The sequence below is a fragment of the Oncorhynchus nerka genome, linkage group LG22 (genome assembly GCF_034236695.1).
Source record: "Oncorhynchus nerka isolate Pitt River linkage group LG22, Oner_Uvic_2.0, whole genome shotgun sequence".
Taxonomy (NCBI): domain Eukaryota; kingdom Metazoa; phylum Chordata; class Actinopteri; order Salmoniformes; family Salmonidae; genus Oncorhynchus; species Oncorhynchus nerka.
In genome coordinates, this window is record NC_088417.1 from 102,202,099 (window position 1) to 102,219,265 (window position 17,167).

At 47.8% G+C, this 17,167-nt stretch overlaps 1 protein-coding gene across 3 annotated transcripts in view; it reads left to right on the plus strand.

Annotated features, from left to right (window-relative positions):
• Positions 1 to 16,919, plus strand: part of LOC115116353 (fibronectin type III and SPRY domain containing 1-like) — a 94,301-nt gene extending 77,382 nt beyond the window's left edge. The window contains exons 10-13 of one of the 3 annotated variants that reach the window (XM_029644830.2): positions 1,437 to 1,534; positions 8,589 to 8,840; positions 11,266 to 11,354; positions 15,524 to 16,919. In XM_029644830.2, coding sequence (XP_029500690.2) covers positions 1,437 to 1,534; positions 8,589 to 8,840; positions 11,266 to 11,354; positions 15,524 to 15,646 — 562 coding nt within the window. In that variant the 3' untranslated portion in view covers positions 15,647 to 16,919. The remainder of the gene's footprint in view (positions 1 to 1,436; positions 1,535 to 8,588; positions 8,841 to 11,265; positions 11,355 to 15,523) is intronic. The other 2 variants (XM_029644826.2, XM_029644828.2) reach the window with 2 other exon arrangements.
• The last annotated feature ends 248 nt before the right edge of the window (positions 16,920 to 17,167 follow it).

Below are 17,167 nucleotides of genomic sequence, written 5' to 3' on the forward strand. Positions count from 1 at the left end.
TTAACTGCATTGGTCAGGGGAACAGTGGGTTTAACTGCATTGTTCAGGGGAACAGTGGGTTTAACTGCATAGGCTACCTGCCACCTTTACACTCTAACCACTAGGCTACCTGCCTCCTCTACACTCTAACCACTAGGCTACCTGCCACCTCTACACTCTAACCACTAGGCTACCTGCCTCCTCTACACTCTAACCACTAGGCTACCTGCCACCTCTACACTCTAACCACTAGGCTACCTGCCACCTCTACACTCTAACCACTAGGCTACCTGCCTCCTCTACACTCTAACCACTAGACTACCCTACCTCCTCTACACTCTAACCACTAGGCTACCTGCCGCCTCTACGCTCTAACCACTAGGCTACCTGCCGCCTCTACGCTCTAACCACTAGGCTACCTGCCGCCTCTACGCTCTAACCACTAGGCTACCTGCCGCCTCTACGCTCTAACCACTAGGCTACCTGCCGCCTCTACGCTCTAACCACTAGGCTACCTGCCTCCTCTACGCTCTAACCACTAGACTAGCTGCCTCCTCTACGCTCTAACCACTAAGCTAGCTGCCGCCTCTACGCTCTAACCACTAGGCTACCTGCCGCCTCTACGCTCTAACCACTAGGCTACCCTGCCTCCTCTACGCTCTAACCACTAGGCTACCTGCCTCCTCTACGCTCTAACCACTAGGCTACCTGCCGCCTCTACGCTCTAACCACTAGGCTACCTGCCGCCTCTACGCTCTAACCACTAGGCTACCTGCCGCCTCTACGCTCTAACCACTAGGCTACCTGCCGCCTCGACGCTCTAACCACTGGGCTACCCTGCCACCTCTACGCTCTAACCACTAGGCTACCCTGCCGCCTCTACGCTCTAACCACTAGGCTACCCTGCCGCCTCTACGCTCTAACCACTAGGCTACCCTGCCGCCTCTACGCTCTAACCACTAAGCTACCCTGCCTCCTCTACGCTCTAACCACTAGGCTACCTGCCTCCTCTACGCTCTAACCACTAGGCTACCTGCCGCCTCTACGCTCTAACCACTAGGCTACCTGCCGCCTCTACGCTCTAACCACTAGGCTACCTGCCGCCTCTACGCTCTAACCACTAGGCTACCTGCCGCCTCGACGCTCTAACCACTGGGCTACCCTGCCACCTCTACGCTCTAACCACTAGGCTACCCTGCCGCCTCTACGCTCTAACCACTAGGCTACCCTGCCGCCTCTACGCTCTAACCACTAGGCTACCCTGCCGCCTCTACGCTCTAACCACTAAGCTACCCTGCCGCCTCTACGCTCTAACCACTAGGCTAGCTGTCGCTCCCTGAGTTTGATGCCATTCCACTGTCTCTCTTTTCCAGACATTATTATGAGCAGCAGCCGATCGCCATCAGTCAAAATGTCAGTGTGTTTATTGTTGTGTCCTCCCTTCCTCTCCGTTGTAGAAGTGGAACTCCGTCTCCCAAGAGGACGTCAACGACACGGTCTCCTGCCATCAGAGGAGGCAGAGACCGGTTCACTGGAGAGTCCTACACCGTGCTAGGTAGGTCAACACACACACCGTGCTAGGTAGGTCAACACACACACCGTGCTAGGTAGGTCAACACACACACCGTGCTAGGTAGGTCAACACACACACCGTGCTAGGTAGGTCAACACGCTCATCCCTCTGCCCCACACACACACCGTGCTAGGTAGGTCAACACACACACCGTGCTAGGTAGGTCAACACACTCATTCCTCTGCCTCACACACACACACCGTGTTAGGTAGGTCAACACACACACCGTGCTAGGTAGGTCAACACACTCATTCCTCTGCCCCACACATACACCATGCTAGGTAGGTCAACACACACACCGTGCTAGGTAGGTCAACACACTCATTCCTCTGCCCCACACACACACCGTGCTAGGTAGGTCAACACACACACCGTGCTAGGTAGGTCAACACACACACCGTGCTAGGTAGGTCAACACACACACCGTGCTAGGTAGGTCAACACAACGTTACCACATCACTGTGCTTGGTAAACACTACCAACCCATAATGACTGACGGGTAGCTAAGCCAATAGGGCTTCTTTCCCAGACACTGATTAAACAGCATGTTCAATGACTACAGGATCAGGTATAATCTGTGTCTGAGAAGCCAGTCCATTGTGTAATTGGGACACACCCATAAACAGACAAGTCTCTAGTATAGTCATTAGTAAGTGAATTTGGCCCAAGGGTGACTTTTTTTTATTTGGGGTTTCAAAGTTTTCTGGGCAATTTTTTTTTAAACTTTTTTTTTTTAATATGCGGTCTCCAAATGATTTGTAATTATGTTCTGGCCCCTTGACTATCTGCTCAGTTAATACATCGTCCCACGGCGGAATCTAGTTGATGATCCCTGATTTCTATTTAACATAGTAAATTATTTTGGGGGCGCTGTTGAGCAATGAGCTTATAAGACGTGAAACTCGGAGCACATTTGTCTCACATCTGTTGATTTATTGGCACACGAACTGAGGAGAAACATTTTATAATCAGCTAATTATTCATTATTTAATTTTAATTTTAATCATTATTATTTAATCATATAATATCCAGCCCTAGGTGACACAAGTATGGACTGTGGTCAACACAGCAGGCCTTTCTAATCGACCTGGCCGGGGTATCCTGGAATGACATCGACCTCATCCCGTCAGTAGAGGATGCCTGGTTGTTCTTTAAAAGTGCCTTCCTCACCATCTTAAATAAGAATGCTCCGTTCAAAAAAAATGTAGAACTAGGAATAGATATAGTCCTTGGTTCACTCCAGACCTGTCGGCTCTTGACCAGCACAAAAACATCCTGTGGCGTTCTGCATTAGCATCGAATAGCCCCCGTGATATGCAACTTTTCAGGGAAGTTAGGAACCAATACACACAGGCAGTTAGGAAAGCTAAGGCTAGCTTTTTCAAACAGAAATTTGCATCCTGAGCGCTAATTCCCAAAAGTTCTGGGACACTGTAAAGTCCATGGAGAACAAGAGCACCTCTTCCCTGTTGCCCACTGCACTGAGGCTAGGAAACGCTGTTACAACCGACAAATCCACTATAATTTAGAATTTCAATAAGCATTTCTCTACAGCTGGCCATGCTTTCCACCTGGCTACCCCTACCCCGGTCAACAGCCCTGCACCCTCCACAGCAACCCGCCCAAGCCCCCACCATTTCTCCTTCACCCAAATCCATATAGCTGATGTTCTGAAAGAGCTGCAAAATCTGGACCCCTACAAATCAGCCGGGCTAGACAAGCTGGACCCTCTCTTTCTTAAATTATCTGCCCGAAATTGTTGCAACCCCTATTACTAGCCTGTTCAACCTCTCTTTCGTGTCGTCTGAGATTCCCAAAGGTTGGAAAGTTGCCGCGGTCATCCCCCTCTTCAAAGGGGGAGACACTCTAGACCCAAACTGCTACAGACCTATATCTATTCTACCCTGCCTTTCTAATGTCTTTGAAAGCCAAGTTAACAAACAGATCACCGACCATTTCGAATCCCATCGTACCTTCTCCGCTATGCAATCTGGTTTCAGAGCTGGTCATGGGTACACCTCAGCCACGCTCAAGGTCCTAAACGACATCATAACCACCATCGATAAGAGACAATACTGTGCATCGACCTGGTCAAGGCTTTCGACTCTGTCAATCACCACATCCTCATCGGCAGACTCGACAGCCTTGGTATCTCAAATGATTGCCTCACCTGGTTCACCAACTACTTCACTGATAGAGTTCAGTGTGTCAAATCGGAGGGTCTGTTGTCCGGACCTCTGGCAGTCCCTATGGGGGTGCCACAGTGTTCAGTCCTCGGACCGACTCTCTTCTCTATATACATCAATGATGTCGCTCTTGCTGCTGGTGATTATCTAAAACACCTCTACGCAGACGACACCATTCTGTATACTTCTGGCCCTTCTTTGGACACTGTGTTAACTAACCTCCAGACGAGCTTCAATGCCAGACAACTCTCCTTCCGTGGCCTCCAACTGCTCTTAAATGCAAGTAAAACTAAATGGATGCTCTTCAACCGATAACTGCCCGTACCTGCTCACCCGTCCAGCATCACTACTCTGGATGGCTCTGACTTAGAATATGTGGACAACTACAAATACCTAGGTGTCAGGTTAGACTGTAAACTCTCCTTCCAGACTGACATTAAACATCTCCAATCCAAAATTAAATCTAGAATCGGCTTCCTATATCACAACAAAGCATCCTTCACTCATGCTGCCAAACATACCCTCGTAAAACTGACCATCCTACCAATCCTCGACTTCGGTGATGTCATCTACAAAATAGCCTCCAACACTCTACTCAACAAACTGGATGCAGTCTATCACAGTGCCATCCGTTTTGTCACCAAAGCCCCATATACTACCCACCATTGCGACCTGTACGCTCTCGTTGGCTGGCCCTCGCTTCATATTCGTCGCCAAACCCACTGGCTACAGGTCATCTGTATGTCTCTGCCAGGTGAAGCCCCGCCTTATCTCATTTTACTGGTCACCATAGCAGCACCCACTTGTAGCACGCGCTCCAGTAGGTATATCGCACTGGTCATCCCCAAAACCAATTCCTCCTTTGCCTGCCTTTCCTTCCAGTTCTCTGCTGCCAATGACTGGAACGAACTGCAAATATCACTGAAGCTGGAGACTCACATCTCCCTCACTAGCTTTAAGCACCAGCTGCCAGAGCAGCTCACAGATCACTGCACCTGTACATAGCCCATCTGTAAACAGCCCATCTGTCTACCTCATCCCCATACTGCATTTATTCATTTATCTTGCTCCTTTGCACCCCAGTATCTCTACTTGCACGTTCATCTTCTGCACATCTACCATTCCAGTGTTTAATTGTAATTATTTCACCACCATGGCCTATTTATTGCCTTACCTCCCTTATCGTACCTCATTTGCACACACTGTAAATAGACTTTTTGTTTTATTTTGTTCTACTGTATTATTGACTATGTTTTGTTTATTCCATGTGTAAGTCTGTGTCGAATGCTTTATCTTGGCAGTTGCAAATGAGGACTTGTTCTCAACTAGCCTACCTGGTTAAATAAAGGAGAAATAAGAAATACATTTAAAAAAACACTATATATATAATAATGATATAAACTATGCCTCTGGAAGCAACGTCGGCACAAGAACTGTTTTTCTGGAGCTTCATGAAATGGGTTTCCATGGTCGAGCAGCCGCACACAAGCATAAGATCACCAAGCGTCGGCTGAAGTGGTGTAAAGCTTACTGCCATTGGACTCTGGAGCAGTGGAAACCTGTTCTCTGGAGCAGTGGAAACCTGTTCTCTGGAGCAGTGGAAACCTGTTCTCTGGAGCAGTGGAAACCTGTTCTCTGGAGCAGGGGAAACCTGTTCTCTGGAGCAGGGGAAACCTGTTCTCTGGAGCAGGGGAAACCTGTTCTCTGGAGCAGTGGAAACCTGTTCTCTGGAGCAGTGGAAACCTGTTCTCTGGAGCAGTGGAAACCTGTTCTCTGGAGCAGTGGAAACCTGTTCTCTGGAGCAGTGGAAACCTGTTCTCTGGAGCAGGGGAAACCTGTTCTCTGGAGCAGGGGAAACCTGTTCTCTGGAGCAGTGGAAACCTGTTCTCTGGAGCAGGGGAAACCTGTTCTCTGGAGCAGGGGAAACCTGTTCTCTGGGGCAGTGGAAACCTGTTCTCTGGAGCAGGGGAAACCTGTTCTCTGGAGCAGTGTTCTCTGGAGCAGTAGAAACCTGTTCTCTGGAGTAGTGTTCTCTGGAGCAGTAGAAACCTGTTCTCTGGAGCAGTGTTCTCTGGAGCAGTAGAAACCTGTTCTCTGGAGCAGTAGAAACCTGTTCTCTGGAGCAGTAGAAACCTGTTCTCTGGAGCAGTGGAAACCTGTTCTCTGGAGCAGTGGAAACCTGTTCTCTGGAGCAGTGTTCTCTGGAGTAGTGTTCTCTGGAGCAGTGGAAACCTGTTCTCTGGAGTAGTGGGAACGTGTTCTCTGGAGCAGTGGAAACCTGTTCTCTGGAGCAGTGTTCTCTGGAGTAGTGTTCTCTGGAGCAGTGGAAACCTGTTCTCTGGAGCAGTGTTCTCTGGAGCAGTGTTCTCTGGAGCAGGGGAAACCTGTTCTCTGGAGCAGTGGAAACCTGTTCTCTGGAGTAGTGGAAACCTGTTCTCTGGAGCAGTGGAAACCTGTTCTCTGGAGCAGTGGAAACCTGTTCTCTGGAGCAGTGGAAACCTGTTCTCTGGAGCAGTGGAAACCTGTTCTCTGGAGCAGTGGAAACCTGTTCTCTGGAAACCTGTTCTCTGGAGCAGTGGAAACCTGCTCTCTGGAGCAGTGGAAACCTGTTCTCTGGAGCAGTGGAAACCTGTTCTCTGGAGCAGTGTTCTCTGGAGCAGTGGAAACCTGTTCTCTGGAGCAGTGGAAACCTGTTCTCTGGAGCAGTGGAAACCTGTTCTCTGGAGCAGTGGAAACCTGTTCTCTGGAGCAGTGGAAACCTGTTCTCTGGAGCAGTGGAAACCTGTTCTCTGGAGCAGTGGAAACCTGTTCTCTGGAGCAGTGGAAACCTGTTCTCTGGAGCAGTGGAAACCTGTTCTCTGGAGCAGTGTTCTCTGGAGCAGTGGAAACCTGTTCTCTGGAGCAGTGGAAACCTGTTCCCTGGAGCAGTGGAAACCTGTTCTCTGGAGCAGTGGAAACCTGTTCTCTGGAGCAGTGTTCTCTGGAGCAGTGGAAACCTGTTCTCTGGAGCAGTGGAAACCTGTTCTCTGGGGCAGTGGAAACCTGTTCTCTGGGGCAGTGGAAACCTGTTCTCTGGAGCAGTGGAAACCTGTTCTCTGGAGTAGTGGAAACCTGTTCTCTGGAGCAGTGGAAACCTGTTCTCTGGAGCAGTGGAAACCTGTTCTCTGGAGCAGTGTTCTCTGGAGCAGTAGAAACCTGTTCTCTGGAGCAGTGGAAACCTGTTCTCTGGAGCAGTGGAAACCTGTTCTCTGGAGCAGTGTTCTCTGGAGTAGTGGAAACCTGTTCTCTGGAGCAGTGGAAACCTGTTCTCTGGAGCAGTGGAAACCTGTTCTCTGGAGCAGTGGAAACCTGTTCTCTGGAGCAGTGTTCTCTGGAGCAGTGGAAACCTGTTCTCTGGAGCAGTGGAAACCTGTTCTCTGGAGTAGTGGAAACCTGTTCTCTGGAGCAGTGGAAACCTGTTCTCTGGAGCAGTGGAAACCTGTTCTCTGGAGCAGTGTTCTCTGGAGCAGTGGAAACCTGTTCTCTGGAGCAGTGGAAACCTGTTCTCTGGAGCAGTGTTCTCTGGAGCAGTGGAAACCTGTTCTCTGGAGCAGTGGAAACCTGTTCTCTGGAGCAGTGTTCTCTGGAGCAGTAGAAACCTGTTCTCTGGAGCAGTGGAAACCTGTTCTCTGGAGCAGTGGAAACCTGTTCTCTGGAGCAGTGTTCTCTGGAGTAGTGGAAACCTGTTCTCTGGAGCAGTGGAAACCTGTTCTCTGGAGCAGTGGAAACCTGTTCTCTGGAGCAGTGTTCTCTGGAGCAGTGGAAACCTGTTCTCTGGAGCAGTGGAAACCTGTTCTCTGGAGTAGTGGAAACCTGTTCTCTGGAGCAGTGGAAACCTGTTCTCTGGAGCAGTGGAAACCTGTTCTCTGGAGCAGTGTTCTCTGGAGCAGTGGAAACCTGTTCTCTGGAGTAGTGTTCTCTGGAGCAGTAGAAACCTGTTCTCTGGAGCAGTGTTCTCTGGAGCAGTAGAAACCTGTTCTCTGGAGCAGTGTTCTCTGGAGCAGTAGAAACCTGTTCTCTGGAGCAGTGTTCTCTGGAGCAGTGGAAACCTGTTCTCTGGAGCAGTGGAAACCTGTTCTCTGGAGCAGTGTTCTCTGGAGCAGTGGAAACCTGTTCTCTGGAGCAGTGGAAACCTGTTCTCTGGAGCAGTGGAAACCTGTTCTCTGGAGCAGTGGAAACCTGTTCTCTGGAGCAGTGTTCTCTGGAGCAGGGGAAACCTGTTCTCTGGAGCAGTGGAAACCTGTTCTCTGGAGCAGGGGAAACCTGTTCTCTGGAGCAGTGGAAATGTTCCAACATCTAGTGGAAAGCCTTCCCAGAATAGTGGAGGCTGTTATATCAGCAATGTTCCAACATCTAGTGGAAAGCCTTCCCAGAAGAGTGGAGGCTGTTATATCAGCAATGTTCCAACATCTAGTGGAAAGCCTTCCCAGAAGAGTGGAGGCTGTTATAGCAGCAATGTTCCAACATCTAGTGGAAAGCCTTCCCAGAAGAGTGGAGGCTGTTATATCAGCAATGTTCCAACATCTAGTGGAAAGCCTTCCCAGAAGAGTGGAGGCTTTTATAGCAGCAATGTTCCAACATCTAGTGGAAAGCCTTCCCAGAGGAGTGGAGGCTGTTATAGCAACAATGTTCCTACATCTAGTGGAAAGCCTTCCCAGAAGAGTGGAGGCTGTTATAGCAGCAAAGGAGGGGCCAACTCTATATTAATGCCCATGATTTTGGAATAAGATGTTCGACGAGCAGCTGTCCACATATACTTTTGGTCATGTAGTGTAATATAATATATTAATAATATAATCCCCCCCCCCCAGGTGATACCAGTATGGACTGTGGTCAACACTACTGGGAGGTGAAAGCCCTTAAAGACTGTAAGTCCTACAGTGTTGGGGTCTCCTACAGGAACCTGGGAAAGTTTGACCAGCTGGGTAAGACCAACACTACCTGGTGTATCCACATCAACAATTGGCTACAGCCCTCCTTCGCTGCCAAGCACAACAACAAGGCCAAGAGCCTGGACGGCACCGCGCCTGGACGCATCGGGGTCTTCTGTGACCTGGACTCAGGTGGGTTTATACAGTATAATATGAGGGGTAATTCAACACACTACGAGGTCCGGGGGCCTTCTGTGACCTGGACTCAGGTGGGTTTATCTTAACACCCGTACTGTAAGTTGTTTTCCAGTTTCACCAAATGGAGTACAAGGTGGTTCACCATCATTAGATTTACAGGTTGTTGTGTATTTTACAGTCCGGAAAGGGGATACTATATCCCTTGGGTGACCCGTGACACATGCATAGGCCATCGGATACCGCCATATTGGATTTCAGCCATCTCTTTCCCCCAGGAAATGACTGTAGATTAGATTACCTCTCACTGGGCCTCCATCCCCCAGGAAATGACTGTAGAGTAGATTACTTCCCACTGGGCCTCCATCCCCCAGGAAATGACTGTAGAGTAGATTACTACCCACTTGGGCCTCCATCCTCCAGGAAATAACTGTAGAGTAGATTGACTCCATCCTCCAGGAAATGACTGTAGAGTAGATTACCTCCCACTGGGCCTCCATCCTCCAGGAAATGACTGTAGAGTAGATTACCTCCCACTTGGGCCTCCATCCCCCAGGAAATGACTGTAGAGTAGATTACCTCCCACTGGGCCTCCATCCCACAGGAAATGACTGTAGAGTAGATTACTACCCACTGGGCCTCCATCCCCCAGGAAATGACTGTAGAGTAGATTACCTCTCACTGGGCCTCCATCCCCCAGGAAATGACTGTAGAGTAGATTACTACCCACTGGGCCTCCATCCCCCAGGAAATGACTGTAGAGTAGATTACCTCTCACTGGGCCTCCATCCCCCAGGAAATGACTGTAGAGTAGATTACTACCCACTGGGCCTCCATCCCCCAGGAAATGACTGTAGAGTAGATTACCTCTCACTGGGCCTCCATCATCCAGGAAATGACTGTAGAGTAGATTACTACCCACTGGGCCTCCATCCCCCAGGAAATGACTGTAGAGTAGATTACTTCTCACTGGGCCTCCATCCTCCAGGAAATGACTGTAGAGTAGATTACTACCCACTGGGCCTTCATCCTCCAGGAAATGACTGTAGAGTAGATTACCTCCCACTTGGGCCTCCATCCCCCAGGAAATGACTGTAGAGTAGATTACTTCTCACTGGGCCTCCATCCTTCAGGAAATGACTGTAGAGTAGATTACTTCTCACTGGGCCTCCATCCCCCAGGAAATGACTGTAGAGTAGATTACTACCCACTTGGGCCTCCATCCCCCAGGAAATGACTGTAGAGTAGATTACCTCCCACTGGGCCTCCATCCCACAGGAAATGACTGTAGAGTAGATTACTACCCACTGGGCCTCCATCCCCCAGGAAATGACTGTAGAGTAGATTACCTCTCACTGGGCCTCCATCCCCCAGGAAATGACTGTAGAGTAGATTACTACCCACTGGGCCTCCATCCCCCAGGAAATGACTGTAGAGTAGATTACCTCTCACTGGGCCTCCATCCCCCAGGAAATTACTGTAGAGTAGATTACTACCCACTGGGCCTCCATCCCCCAGGAAATGACTGTAGAGTAGATTACCTCTCACTGGGCCTCCATCATCCAGGAAATGACTGTAGAGTAGATTACTACCCACTGGGCCTCCATCCCCCAGGAAATGACTGTAGAGTAGATTACTTCTCACTGGGCCTCCATCCTCCAGGAAATGACCTCCACTCCTCCATCAGGAAATGACTGTAGAGTAGATTACTACCCACTGGGCCTCCATCCTCCAGGAAATGACTGTAGAGTAGATTACCTCTCACTGGGCCTCCATCCCCCAGGAAATGACTGTAGAGTAGATTACCTCTCACTGGGCCTCCATCCCCCAGGAAATGACTGTAGAGTAGATTACTTCTCACTGGGCCTCCATCCTCCAGGAAATGACTGTAGATTAGATTACCTCCCACTGGGCCTCCATCCTCCAGGAAATGACTGTAGAGTAGATTACCTCCCACTGGGCCTCCATCCTCCAGGAAATGACTGTAGAGTAGATTACTACCCACTGGGCCTCCATCCTCCAGGAAATGACTGTAGAGTAGATTACCTCCCACTGGGCCTCCATCCTCCAGGAAATGACTGTAGAGTAGATTACCTCCCACTGGGCCTCCATCCTCCAGGAAATGACTGTAGAGTAGGCGACTACAAACAAGGCTTTTCTTCTTCCCAGAGGATCAAAATACTATTTTAATCATGCTCTCTGTGCTTGTAAAGTGGTACATTAGTCATCTTTCTCCCTACATAGTGCACTACTTTTGACCAGGTGGCCTATTCCCTATACCCTGCTTTTGACCAGAGCCCATAGTGGTAGTGCACTATGTAGGGAACAGGCTACCATTTGGGATTGTAGGCTGTGCTTGAACAAGTGAAGTGGATACAGTAGTTTGTTTTGGTCTTAAATAACAGTTTTTCCTCTTCCACAGGACAACTGTCCTTCTACAACGCTGAAACCAAGCAGTTGATCCACACGTTCAAGGCTAAGTTTAGCCAACCTGTAGTACCAGCCTTCATGGTAAGTCCTGTCGGGTATCATGGCCGATACACTCCTACTCGTGACTGTATATTATACCAGAGAACCTGTCCTGTTATCAAGACCTAGATGACGTAAAATAGGTAACAAGTTACGGTGTGAATGTGTTATAACAGGTCCCAACAGTGTTATTAGTGCATTTATGGCACGCTATGTAACCGCTTATATTTAGGTATCTTTAATAGATGCATTATTGCCAATAACATTGTAGTGTCTGTTCTCAGAAGTGTGCTTCTGTCATACCAGTGTTGATGAATTTGGGGTGGCAGGGTAGCCTAGTGGTTAGAGTGTAGAGGTGGCAGGGTAGCCTAGTGGTTAGAGTGTAGAGGAGGCAGGGTAGTCTAGTGGTTAGAGTGTAGAGGCGACAGGGTAGCCTAGTGGTTAGAGTGTAGAGGTGGCAGGGTAGCCTAGTGGTTAGAGTGTAGAGGTGGCAGGGTAGCCTAGTGGTTAGAGTGTAGAGGAGGCAGGTAGCCTAGTGGTTAGAGCGTTGGACTAGTAACCGAACGGTTGCAAGGTCCAATCCCCTGAGCTGACAAGGTACAAATCTGTCATTCTGCCCCTGAACAGGCAGTTAACCCACTGTTCCTAGGGCCGTCATTGAAAATAAGAATTTGTTCATAACTGTCTTGCCTAATCAAATTAAAGGTAAAATAAATTTAAAAAAAATATATATATGCCATAAAGCCATACCACGTTTTGAAATTCTGCTTATCATAATAAACATAATCATAATAAGCATAATTTCAAAACGTGGTATGGCTTTATGGCATATATATATATGGCATACTTCTACAATGCTGAAACCAAGCAGTTGATCCACACGCCTGTATCATCCCCATTTCCCCACTCCCTTCAGTCCTGTATCAGCCCCATTTCCCCACTCCCTTAGGTCCTGTATCAGACCCATTTCCCACTCCCTTCAGTCCTGTATCAGACCCATTTCCCCACTCCCTTCAGTCCTGTATCATCCCCATTTCCCCACTCCCTTCAGTCCTGTATCAGCCCCATTTCCCCACTCCCTTCGGTCCTGTATCATCCCCATTTCCCCACTCCCTTCGGTCCTGTATCAGCCCCATTTCCCCACTCCCTTCGGTCCTGTATCATCCCCATTTCCCCACTCCCTTCGGTCCTGTATCAGCCCCATTTCCCCACTCCCTTCGGTCCTGTATCAGCCCCATTTCCCCACTCCCTTAGGTCCTGTATCAGCCCCATTTCCCCACTCCCTTAGGTCCTGTATCAGCCCCATTTCCCCACTCCCTTCGGTCCTGTATCAGCCCCATTTCCCCACTCCCTTCAGTCCTGTATCATCCCCATTTCCCCACTCCCTTCAGTCCTGTATCAGCCCCATTTCCCCATCCCTTCGGTCCTGTATCATCCCCATTTCCCCACTCCCTTAGGTCCTGTATCAGCCCCATTTCCCCACTCCCTTAGGTCCTGTATCAGCCCCATTTCCCCACTCCCTTAGGTCCTGTATCAGCCCCATTTCCCCACTCCCTTCAGTCCTGTATCAGCCCCATTTCCCCACTCCCTTCAGTCCTGTATCAGCCCCATTTCCCCACTCCCTTCAGTCCTGTATCAGCCCCATTTCCCCACTCCCTTCAGTCCTGTATCAGACCCATTTCCCCACTCCCTTCAGTCCTGTATCATCCCCATTTCCCCACTCCCTTCAGTCCTGTATCATCCCCATTTCCCCACTCCCTTCAGTCCTGTATCATCCCCATTTCCCACTCCCTTCGGTCCCGCCGGCCGAGTTGCCTTCTTCTCACGGAGGTCAATGGTGAATTAAGATCCCCACGGGGTTGAAATCTCAGGGTTACGGATCAAATCGTGTAATCGGGGGTCATATCATAACTAATTTACAGCCCTACTCCACATCACAATTAAGTTGTTCATACGGGTCTATAATGCACACATGAAAGGTCTATGTATAAATTCTATGCAGTCAATGTAAAGTCTAATCTATTTTTCCATCCATAAAGCGTTTATAGCTAAGCCCTTAACGGTAATTAACTGTGCAGTTTACCACTGAACTATAACACCAACCAACCAACATGAAAGTCAATGTGCTGTCATTTTCTATTTTCCCCATTTATAAAACATTTTATATAAACATGCTTCGCTTACTAAAAACACCACGGAACCACAACACAGAATATGAAAAGAAACATTTCATTTTGTTTTTCCAGATGTAGCACAAATAAATCTATTGGACCCAAGATGTTCAACACATCCTGCTATTGACATGTTGACTTCTTTTTTTTTAATAAAATGAAAAAATCATATTCGATGTATTCAAATTTGAATGACTCATTTCAGAATAGCTGGCAATAACTATTTTAGTGGGTAAAACATGCTAACACTGTGGTAAAGCTAGCTAGCATTTCCCCCCTTTTCACTAATGTAGCTAGCTAGCATTTTCCCCCTTTTCACTAATGTAGCTAGCTAGCATTTTCCCCCTTTTCACTAATGTAGCTAGCTAGCATTTTCCCCCCTTTTCACTAATGTAGCTAGCTAGCATTTTCCCCCCTTTTCACTAATGTAGCTAGCTATCATTTTCCCCCCTTTTCACTAATGTAGCTAGCTATCATTTTCCCCCCTTTTCACTAATGTAGCTAGCTAGCAGCTAGCTAAGCCGTTGGCTATAGAGCCCCACAGTGGAAGTATCATAATACCCATAAAACCTAGCGGTCAAACAGGGAAATGGTTCCAATAATTTTTCCCCTAGGGGATTTGTAGAAATACGAAGGGCTGTGTCTAGGCTTACCCAGGTGTGACCTATTGTTTTTTAATAAAATGAAAAATCATATTCGATGTATTCAAATTTGAATGACTCATTTCAGAATAGCTGGCAATAACTATTTTAGTGGGTAAAACATGCTAACACTGTGGTAAAGCTAGCTAGCATTTCCCCCCTTTTCACTAATGTAGCTAGCTAGCATTTTCCCCCTTTTCACTAATGTAGCTAGCTAGCATTTCCCCCCTTTTCACTAATGTAGCTAGCTAGCATTTCCCCCCTTTTCACTAATGTAGCTAGCTAGCATTTCCCCCCTTTTCACTAATGTAGCTAGCTAGCATTTCCCCCCTTTTCACTAATGTAGCTAGCTAGCATTTTCCCCCCTTTTCACTAATGTAGCTAGCTATCATTTTCCCCCCTTTTCACTAATGTAGCTAGCTAGCATTTTCCCCCCTTTTCACTAATGTAGCTAGCTAGCAGCTAGCTAAGCCGTTGGCTATAGAGCCCCACAGTGGAAGTATCATAATACCCATAAAACCTAGCGGTCAAACAGGGAAATGGTTCCAATAATTTTTCCCCGAGGGGATTTGTAGAAATACGAAGGGCTGTGTCTAGGCTTACCCAGGTGTGACCTATTGATAGCCATGTACATCTCTCCCTGGCGTGATGTATTGATAACCATGTAAATCTCTCCCTGGTGTGACGTATTGATAACCATGTAGATCTCTCCCTGGTGTGATGTATTGATAACCATGTAGATCTCTCCCTGGCGTGATGTATTGATAACCATGTACATCTCTCCCTGGCGTGATGTATTGATAACCATGTAAATCTCTCCCTGGTGTGATGTATTGATAACCATGTAAATCTCTCCCTGGTGTGATGTATTGATAACCATGTAAATCTCTCCCTGGCGTGATGTATTGATAACCATGTAAATCTCTCCCTGGCGTAATGTATTGATAACCATGTAAATCTCTCCCTGGCGTGACCTATTGCCCTGGTGTGATGTATTGATAACTATGGTTGTTCCATTTTCTTTGAGGTTTTTTCTTAGTTTTTTTCCTGTGAAGCGCATTGCGTTGCTTTCATGTCTGAAATGTGCTATATTAATAAAGCTTGGTTTGACTATGAGGGTACCTCACCTTCTCTTCACATGTTATTCTACATACCTGTGAAATGTTCTGGATATGCGTAGGCATTGCGGTCTCCAGTGTTCAGGCAAGAGGCTTCCTTTGTCTACCAGGAAGGAGGAATCATTGTTGAAGCTTGTGCTCAGTCCATAGCTCTGTTCATGTTGTCATAAAGTGGCAGCAGTTTCCGAGCCATGTGTCTTATAACTCAGTCCTCAGTGACGATGATAGTGTTCTTTACAACGTGTGTGTGTGTGTGTGTGTGTGTTTGTGTTGTGCTCCAGGTATGGGGTGGAGGACTGAGCCTCAGTACAGGCATGCAAGTCCCCAGTGCAGTCAAGAGTTTCCAGAAGACTGAGAACGGCCTGGGAGGATCCAACAGCAGCCTCAACAGCATGGCCCAGTAGCTCACACACTCACGGGCTACATCTGGAACAGCACCCTGTTCTCTACTCAGTGCACTACTGTTGCTCTATGCGGGCTCTGGTCTAAAGTAGTGCACTATATAGGGAATAGGGTTCCATAGGGCTCTGGTCTAAAGTAGTGCACTATATAGGGAATAGGGTTCTATAGGGCTCTGGTCTAAAGTAGTGCACTATATAGGGAATAGGGTTCCATAGGGCTCTGGTCTAAAGTAGTGCACTATATAGGGAATAGGGTTCCATAGGGCTCTGGTCTAAAGTAGTGCACTATATAGGGAATAGGGTTCTATAGGGCTCTGGTCTAAAGTAGTGCACTATATAGGGAATAGGGTTCCATAGGGCTCTGGTCTAAAGTAGTGCACTATATAGGGAATAGGGTTCCATAGGGCTCTGGTCTAAAGTAGTGCACTTTGTAGGGAATAGGGTTCCATTTCGGACGCAACCAATGATGAACTGAACTCGCTCCTCTGACTTCCTGCTTTCTGTGCAAGTACAACCCCTTCCTGTTTCTGATCTGTCAGTCAACCCGAGCTGCCCGCTTCTTCAGATGCACTGCGAGACATGAGAAACGCTGGGCATTGGAGGAACAAAACCAGCCTCGCCTTCACTCCTCTCGTAGTTTAACCAAGCCGCTCCAGAGGGTATCATCACGCATCAGGGCTCTCCAAGCCTGTTCCTGGAGAGCTACCGTCCTGTAGGTTTCCACTGACCCTAACCTAGCATACCTGATTCTAATAATAATAGCTGATTGATAAGCTGAATCATGGGTTGGAGCAAACCTACAGGGAGGGGGGGTGGCTCTTCAGGAACAACCAATAACCCAGCTGCAGCATTAAGGGTTAGTGGAACCCTCTTTACCATGTTCCAAATCGCTTAGGGTTTGAATATTAAATTAAGATTCTCATTCTGGATCAGAAATGCTAGACGTTTAATCAGGATTCTCATTCTGGATCAGGAATGCTAGACGTTAAATTACGATTCTCATTCTGGATCAGAAATGCTAGACGTTTAATCAGGATTCTCATTCTGGATCAGGAATGCTAGACGTTAAATTACGATTCTCATTCTGGATCAGGAATGCTAGACGTTAAATTACGATTCTCATTCTGGATCAGGAATGCTGGACGTTAAATTACGATTCTCATTCTGGATCAGGAATGCTGGACGTTAAATTACGATTCTCATTCTGGATCAGGAATGCTGGACGTTAAATTACGATTCTCATTCTGGATCAGGAATGCTAGACGTTAAATTACGATTCTCATTCTGGATCAGGAATGCTAGACGTTAAATTACGATTCTCATTCTGGATCAGGAATGCTGGACGTTAAATTACGATTCTCATTCTGGATCAGGAATGCTAGACGTTAAATTACGATTCTCATTCTGGATCAGGAATGCTGGACGTTAAATTACGATTCTCATTCTGGATCAGGAATGCTGGACGTTAAATTACGATTCTCATTCTGGATCAGGAATGCTAGACGTTAAATTACGATTCTCATT